The sequence below is a fragment of the Vigna umbellata genome, chromosome 5, assembly GCF_029865625.1.
Source record: "Vigna umbellata cultivar VRB3 chromosome 5, Vumbellata_1.0, whole genome shotgun sequence".
In the NCBI taxonomy this organism is placed as follows: Eukaryota; Viridiplantae; Streptophyta; class Magnoliopsida; order Fabales; family Fabaceae; genus Vigna; species Vigna umbellata.
Window position 1 is genome coordinate 68,154,026 of NC_142169.1, and position 7,952 is coordinate 68,161,977.

Here is a 7,952-nt window from a genome sequence, read left to right on the forward strand (position 1 = left end):
GAAAATTGGAAATTAGCTCTACCTTTGGAAACAAGATGCTTGATGGTATTTTAGTACATATTTAAAATTTCAGCTGATTTTACAAATTGTCTTTAAATATAAAAAATTCTACCGACAATAAAAGCATTTTTTAATTTAACTTGAATGTTTTCGATATATAAAAGGTTTTTATATCAGTATCATATAAATAATTTTTATATACAGTGTGTATATAAAGTAAGTAAAGTTTTACTGAGTTTGTTAATCACAGATTTTATGCTTTATATGAGAACTAAATTTATATTTTTGAAGAGTTTTTATGCTAAAGAAAGACTTTTTCATAAACAATTGTTCAAGTAAAAAAAGTTTTCTGCTTTTTAAGTTTTATATTAAACCGAAAAATAGCAATTTCAATTTTTTTATAGAGTTCATCTTATAAAGGAGCATTTTATTTGCATTTAAAAAATGGAAATATCTTTGCATATTCAGACTCTGTGTAAAACTTATATGAACTTACGAAGGTTTATTTAATTTGTTGCATAATATATATTTATATAGTAAATGCGAATTTTATTTATGAAATTACTTTAATCTGTAGATTTAAATTGGTCAAAAAGTGAGGGGTGGATTAAAGTTTGAGATTTTGTAAATTTCAATAATTCTAGGAATTAAGAAGAGCAGAGAAGAGAAGAGAAGCAGCTGCACTGCATCACTATGGCGATGGCGCTGCCATACCTTCTTACTTCCATTACCGCCTTTCTTCTTCTTCACACTTCGCTTTCTGCTTCTGCCCAACCAATCCACCACGAAATCAACCAAATCAACGTCAAAATCTCTCACTTAGGTCATTTTCATTCAACTTTATACTTCATATAACCTGCATCACTATAGTTATGTTCTGCATATCATTTTATGCTTCTTTTTGCATTTCATTCTGAGGAATAATTTCAATGCAGAATCGGTTCTCGAGGAAACCAATAAAAGATTGAAGGAAAGCGACGTGTACATGGAGGAGTGTGATAAGCGAATGGGTGAATTGTTGGAACAAATCCACCATCTGCAATCTACTCTCTCTACAATGAAGGTTTGACTTCCATTCTCTAGAATGGGGGAAAAGAGCAAAACGTTCATTATCTTATTATTAGATTATAGGTCTTCTGCTAGACCTTATTCTCTTAATTCGACCTTATTTATCCAATGTATGTGTCACCAATCAAGTCCTCTTTGTTCTTTATTTTGATAATTTATTAATTATTATTTTTGTCGGATAATCGGAAATATATGATTCAATTTATTCATCGTATCGATGCCTACTTATTTTTTATTTGTTTTTTTTATATATGATTCTTGCAGGCTGATTCATTGCTTGTCGAAAGACAGAATAAAGCTCTGGAGGAAGAGGTATTTTCCTCCAATCCAAGGCTCCTCTCCCTCCTCACTCCCCCTCTTACCTTTGGTTGTTCATATATTATAGCCGAAAATTATGTATAGCTCATGGATTTAATTGAAAGTTCGACTGATTTGAGAAATAGGATTCAAAATGCATAGGTACAACTTCTTTGGCATACCTTGAGAAGGAACAACTTTGATCTTCATATTTTGAAATCTAAAGCACAAGAAACTGAGGAGAGACTAGAGGAGGTCACTTCAAAAGTTGAAAAGGTTTGTGCGTTATGCTCTATTTTATTTTATTTCAGGTATGATATGTCCTATTTTAGACCTTCTGGTTTTAGTGGTTAAGAACTTAATATGCTGCAGTCAGTGAGACTTATGTCTTGTGCATATAAAGAAATGAAAGATTTCCAAGCATTTTGTAAGTATTCACTATATTTTATCCTTAATACTCACCGAATCGTATATTTAAAAACATACATATAGCCATGTAATTTTTCACATATAAAAAGAACTACTGATTGTGGGCGCCTGGAAAAGGCCTTTAGTATCGAGGGCAACTGCAAATATTATATAGAGGAAGTCGATTTTCTATTTTCTGAAATGCTTGATCATTCATTATTGTAAGATTTATTGTCAATGCTCCAAAATTAATTTGGTCTCAGACTTATAAATTGTATTATTTTGTCATAGGGAATTTATGTTGCATGTTGTTGATTCTCTATTCTTTTGGTAGGAATTTCAAGCTAATGATGACCAAAAGGGAAAACAGTGGTTTGAGCTTAAATTGACTTGACCTGTTCTACTGAACTTCCAAATAGTAAGCTCTTTAGTGTGGATATTAAGGCCCAACGCTGATGGAGCTGGGGTTTGAATGATATACCTCACAGGAATTAGAGGTATCTAAGAAAGCTCGTTAGTGGCTAGCTATCGTATAGGCTTAGATGACTCAGATGGTTACTGGAGATTGGGCAGTTAAATTGGGGACTCACTTTTCTTAAAGTTAAATTCATTTTCTGATAATTGAATGACAGAACTATCTTTGGTTTTAAGGGGAAACCCCTGGAGAGACTCTCCCTTTTATTTTCAAAACTTTTGCCATTCTACCAGTTCTCTGTTCTCTTACTGTAATCTCCTTATATCTGGGATCCTAAGTCCGGACAGTCTGGTAGTGGTCGGCATGCATCATCAAATTGAAGGTATAAGCATGTGGCACGAACATCAGTTTTGGAAAACATATATAATCAATTCTAATTCAAAGTATAATGGATTTTAGTCAAGGATTTCAACTAATATAATGCTCATTATGAATTTGCATTCTTCGTTTGCAATTTAACATTTTCCTATACATCAATGAGACTTGGTTGCGATAGATTACGGGTCCTAGTATTAGTTGAGGTTATTCGTCTTTTCCATTTCAGATGGATGCCATTGTGAATGAACAGTGGATTCAAGTTCAGCATCTCGAGCAGGCTCTTCACATTACCAAAGTATGTACAGTTTATTTTCTAGTTTATATATTTTGGGAAACCTTAGCAGGATTACATCATTTGTTTTTTGAGGTTTTCATTTATTTTCTATTTGCACACTTGTGTGTGTATGTGCAAAGATGAGGACTCTAAGGGCTCGAAGGCTAACAAGCGTTACAAGATGCACATTCTTGAAGGTAAGTTTTAAGTGTTTTGAGTATCTAGTTTGAGCGCTTCACTAATTTTTTAGTGTAAAGATAATTAACACTTTATCAAGTCTGCAATGGGATTTAGTACAATCGTTCAGAGTGTTATTTCTTGTTTAAAGAGATGTGAGAAATTGCTAAAGCTTCTAGCAATAAGCACATCTATATATTCCATTAGCCATCATTTCTCATCTCCCTTTCTTTATCATTGTTTGTTCCGTAGTTTTTCAATATCCTTCTTGATGATCTTCGGGCACTTTATCCATATGTATTTGGCGAAAGGACTGCAGCCAGTTCACTCATCTCACAGGCTATGGATAAGTTGAAGAGATGTTTTGCGCTAACAAAAATGTATCACCATCAGGTTTGCATGGAACTTCTATAAGCCTTTAGTTAATAATATTAAATACATGTTTCAAATTTGTGGATGAAAGTGATATTTTATTTTTTTACGAGGGTGGGAAGTTCATTTAATGCTTCGGGATCACGTTATTCCGGCATGTGCATGCTGAATTTAAAATTTTTGAACTTCAATTTTTTTGTTTAATGTGTCTGTGGGGAAACTTTGAAGCCGCTAGAGTTTTAATTGTCTTGCGTAGGCTTTCAAGAAGTTAAATTTCTAAGTGGCTGCAAAAATTTAACATGTGTAGCTTCAAGGTTATATCAAAGATCAGATGGAGAAAAATGAATTGACTGCATCTCTTGCAAATGATGAATTAGTCTTCTTCCTGGTATGCTTATTTCTTTCAGTTTACTTATCAAGTACAAAACTTAGATGAATAAATTCTTTATAACATGTGCAATTCTTTGACCAATATTACATGTTTTCAGGCTTCTGCTCTAATCATCTTTCCATTAATGAGTGCTTGGATGTTGCTCTCTTCGTAATTGCCATGCTGGCAAGGTTTTTCTTTTTAACTGAACAGGAATACCGCTCTCTACAGAGACTACTGAACTTTCTTCCAACGCTTTTCTCTACAGTGATGGTAGATTAGTGTAATTTTGATATTGTATCAGTGTATGGTTGCAAGGAGCCGGTAATAGTACCATTACGTGCAACTTTATTTCTTATACATATCCCTCTGGAAAGTAAATCTAAAGAGGTGGATCAATTACCCGTGTTTCCAAATACAACTAGTAAGCTTGTAGTTTTAGCTTTTCGGTGGAATTTTTTTTTTAAATCATGTTGAAATACCGAATATTATAACCTTATGTAATTTTTCACATAATCGATTTTATGTTGAAGAATTACTTCTGAATTGAAACAACTTAACATAATTTTTCTATTACATGATTTTTTTATTGAATGTTCTAATTAATTTGTCTTTATAATAAAATATTCAAATATAAATTATATTACTTCAATTTAATAATTATACAATGTATACTACTAAAACACCACTTTTCTAATTCGAATTCTCTTTAAATTATATGTATAACTTTCCTCTTACTACACATGTCAATTTTGCTTACATATACTTACATATTTTTACGTTTGTCAGTGTTTTATTTTATTTTATTTTATTGCAAATATGAAGTATTCCTTATTGATGATTAGAGAGAGATCATGTGATCAAATTTAATTATCTATATTACGTTTTATTTACCCATACTAATATATAAAGAAATTTTATTTTAATTTTGTACATTTATTTTTTCAATATTATCTTTCAAGTAATTTTTATTTTAAATTAAAATAAGTACATTTTATTTTTATCCTTTAAATGATCAATAATTTAAATTTAATTATTTTTAAAATTAAAATAATTATTTTAATTTCTAAATTATTATTTACTTAAATTCAATTTTTAAAATTAAATTAATTATTTATGCTAAAGAAAAAGATATATATGTTCATTAATCATTATATAAATATATATATATATATATATATATATATATATATATATATGTGTGTGTGTGTGTGTGTGTATTTAATTTTATTTTTTAATAAGTAATTACTTCTATAAACTAAAAAATTATTTTATTAATTTTATCCAATCGTAGTTTAAATCCAATTGTTTTCTATTTAACTTTTTAAAATTTAACTATTTTATTAATTAAAATAATTATTTATAAATAAAAATCTTGCAAAATAAAAAAAATACAATTATAATATCGGTACTTTTATTATATAAAAAAAGAAAAAAAAAAGACCTGCCTGTAGGATTTTCCCAAAATGTTACAAAAAATTAAAAGACACATTTTGTTTCTGGGTGTGACGAACTATGTAGAAAGTGTTAGTCTGTTGTTAATCTATGTTTGAAGAAAACCTTATCTGTTCTTAGGTTCATCCTCAACCTTGTGTGAACCAGGAGGGCCATGGAAGAAGCACCATGGGAGCAGAGGCTGCAAGCCTTAACCCATATCCTTACGAGCCCCACAACCAGTCCATCCCTCCACTCCCAACTCTTCATCGCCACCCAAATCCCCTGCTACATCAACTGGGACTACCCTCCCTTTCTCTGCTCCAACCCCAACATTATGAGAACATGGCTCCGCTCATTCTTCCTCAAAAGGCTCTTGGGAACCGCACCTCCTCAGACCTCTTGGCGATCCAAGTGCCCCTTCCAACAACCCCAACCCTTGATTCTCGCACAGGGACTCCACCACCCCAACTGGGAACCCCAACATAGAAGAGCTTATGTTAGGAAGAGAATGGCTCGGAAACTTCGCAAAAATGTTAACCCCGTTTTACACATTGTAATACCAAATCTTTTGTTGTTGTCGATTATGATTTGGAACCCCTTTCGATCTCTAGATTGATTCACACCACTTTCCTCCTCTAATTTCGGGCTTTCGGCAAACTCTTGTTATAATATTCCCTCACCATCATTTTTTTAGGAAAATAACTACTTCTTGTATTTAAGTCAAACTTTATTTTAGTTGTTATACTTTTAAATTGGTGAAATCAGTCATCTAACTTTGAAAAAATTGTTATTTTCACATAGTTTACTATATCTCTGCATAATTAAATTGTTGGGTCGAGTGGTTGGTTAATATAAAGAACTAAACAAAATTGGTTCATAGAGAAGCGTGTGTCTTATAGGTATTGTCATTTGACAGTGTATGGAGACATGTCCTCAAATGTAGGGGAGACAAGTAGCCTCCAAACTCATTGCAACATGATGGCACGCTATGTCAAAGGAGCTTAATGATGTTCTCATACATTCCTGTACCTTAACACAAAACAAACACTTCCTTCTCATATTCAGATTTGGACTTGAGTATAAAAATGTGCATAGAAGTTGAGTTTGGAAGTGTTCTATATGTTTTCGTTGGTGTATTTATGAGAAAAATGATGAAACTTTAAGTTCTGTGAATAAGGCAGAAAAAAAAAATCGAAGTCTTTGAAAATGGAACGTGTTTCCCTTCGTCAACTTTGTCCTTTTTCACTCTTTTTCTTCTTTTTTTTATATATTTTCTTCTGGAAAAACTGGCTAGAAAGACTCGTATGGTTCCGCCAATTACGCAATCAATTTCAGGACCATTTTATACGAAGGAAAGAAAAAATTCCAAGAGAAAGGGTTATTCAATCAAGTTGGAATCTTTACTCCATTCACTAACCACCCAGCTTTCTTTTCCTTTATGGAGTTGGATTGAATTGAATTAGCTTGCGGATTAAACTAGAGTTTATCATTTTTTACACACTTTCAATCTTTTAATAATATCCAATGGTCATTATCAATTTCACCTCTTTAGACCACAACAACTTCATACAGTAACTGATCCCAATCAAACCAGTATTTAAGGATCTAGCCACCTTACTTGTGTTTTTCCTTTGTAAAATTAAAATCCATGAAGTTGTGGGTGCATCTTCTTCTCCCCACCATTGTGGGGTATCTAATAACCAAATAAAAAATAAATCCTAATCAGCGGAAAGCACAGATCTCAGATCTACTTAGAAACTTCTGCCATAATTTTCTCACTTTCAGATTGTTCATCCCACTCTTTCTTTGCTTGTGATGGCTCTCCTAATTGCTTTAACTATTTACCACAAATGAAATATCTGAACATAATGAAGTATTCATACCCACACCCACGCTTTCACCCATAAAATAAAATAAAACCTCTGATTTGGAATCACTCCCTTTTGTCAAGACTTGCACCTATTATATGCAAGATTTTGGCAACCTATTCAAGACTTTTCTTTTTTGTTTCAGATTAATGCAACCAATTCAGTTACATGTAGATCCCACCTTGGCCCCATCCCTTCATTACATTTACCTACGTGAAGAAAATTCAGTAACATCACCCTCCCTAATTATTTCATATGGGTGCCCCCAAAATAGTTGTTGGCATGCTTCACACACAATTGCACCCTAAAAATGTATCAGAGCAGGTTAGTAACTCAACAAACCTAACAGAACAAAAAGGATAAATTCTACTCCCTCACATCTTACATCTAACACAGTCACAAAGTGCCCTTTATCTTATCAACTCCACGCAGCACTTGGTTTTGAAGAATGATCTGAAATAGTACAATCCAAAACTATGCTTATTTAGGCTAAGGAACCCATTTTGCTTTTGCACAGTTTGGACTAATAATACAACAATACTTGAAAGTGAATTCACCCTTATTTCATTCCTCGTATCAAGCAAAATCATCTATTTTAAGGTATCACTTAACAGCATCCTAATTAGTAGTTACGATGTGAGAATGTGTTAATCTCATTTTCTATTAAGAATTCTTTCTTCTTACGCAGTGGTCTGAAAACTGGCAAAGTTTGATTGAGCAACTTAGATTTCAGCACCTAGTGCACTCTTTCTAGAGAAACTTTGAAGCTAGTTGGTAGTAGTCTTCTTCAAAAACGCTAAGAAAGTCAAATATTTAAACCATTCAATTAAAAATTGGGAAGTGTAAGTCTAACTCGGTTGTAAATTTTAAAAGGCCAAAACCAAAGGA

The 7,952-nt window shown here is 32.3% G+C and overlaps 2 protein-coding genes across 2 annotated transcripts; both read left to right on the forward strand.

The window, feature by feature from the left end:
* Positions 1-604: 604 nt before the first annotated feature.
* On the forward strand, positions 605-4,335 carry LOC124833228 (myosin heavy chain-like protein). The gene is made up of 9 exons (XM_047307650.2): positions 605-823; positions 936-1,063; positions 1,333-1,380; positions 1,528-1,641; positions 2,793-2,861; positions 2,981-3,037; positions 3,270-3,410; positions 3,697-3,777; positions 3,878-4,335. The coding sequence occupies exons 1-9, from the start codon at positions 694-696 to the stop codon at positions 3,932-3,934; spliced, it is 825 nt and encodes a 274-aa protein (XP_047163606.1). The 5' UTR covers positions 605-693; the 3' UTR covers positions 3,935-4,335.
* Positions 4,336-5,162: 827 nt separating this feature from the next.
* On the forward strand, positions 5,163-5,992 carry LOC124833199 (uncharacterized). The gene has a single exon (XM_047307615.2). It carries the CDS (start codon positions 5,369-5,371, stop codon positions 5,810-5,812), a length of 444 nt encoding a protein of 147 aa, XP_047163571.1. The 5' UTR covers positions 5,163-5,368; the 3' UTR covers positions 5,813-5,992.
* Positions 5,993-7,952: the final 1,960 nt, after the last annotated feature.

Bases quoted from the DNA above. Each gene is read 5' to 3' on its own strand.
- LOC124833199 (XM_047307615.2), top strand. From the start codon at position 5,369: ATGGAAGAAGCACCATGGGAGCAGAGGCTGCAAGCCTTAACCCATATC.
- LOC124833228 (XM_047307650.2), top strand. From the start codon at position 694: ATGGCGATGGCGCTGCCATACCTTCTTACTTCCATTACCGCCTTTCTT. The intron at 3,411-3,696 runs GTTTGCATGGAA...TAACATGTGTAG, and splicing joins CAAAAATGTATCACCATCAG to CTTCAAGGTTATATCAAAGA. The intron at 3,778-3,877 runs GTATGCTTATTT...ACATGTTTTCAG, and splicing joins ATGAATTAGTCTTCTTCCTG to GCTTCTGCTCTAATCATCTT.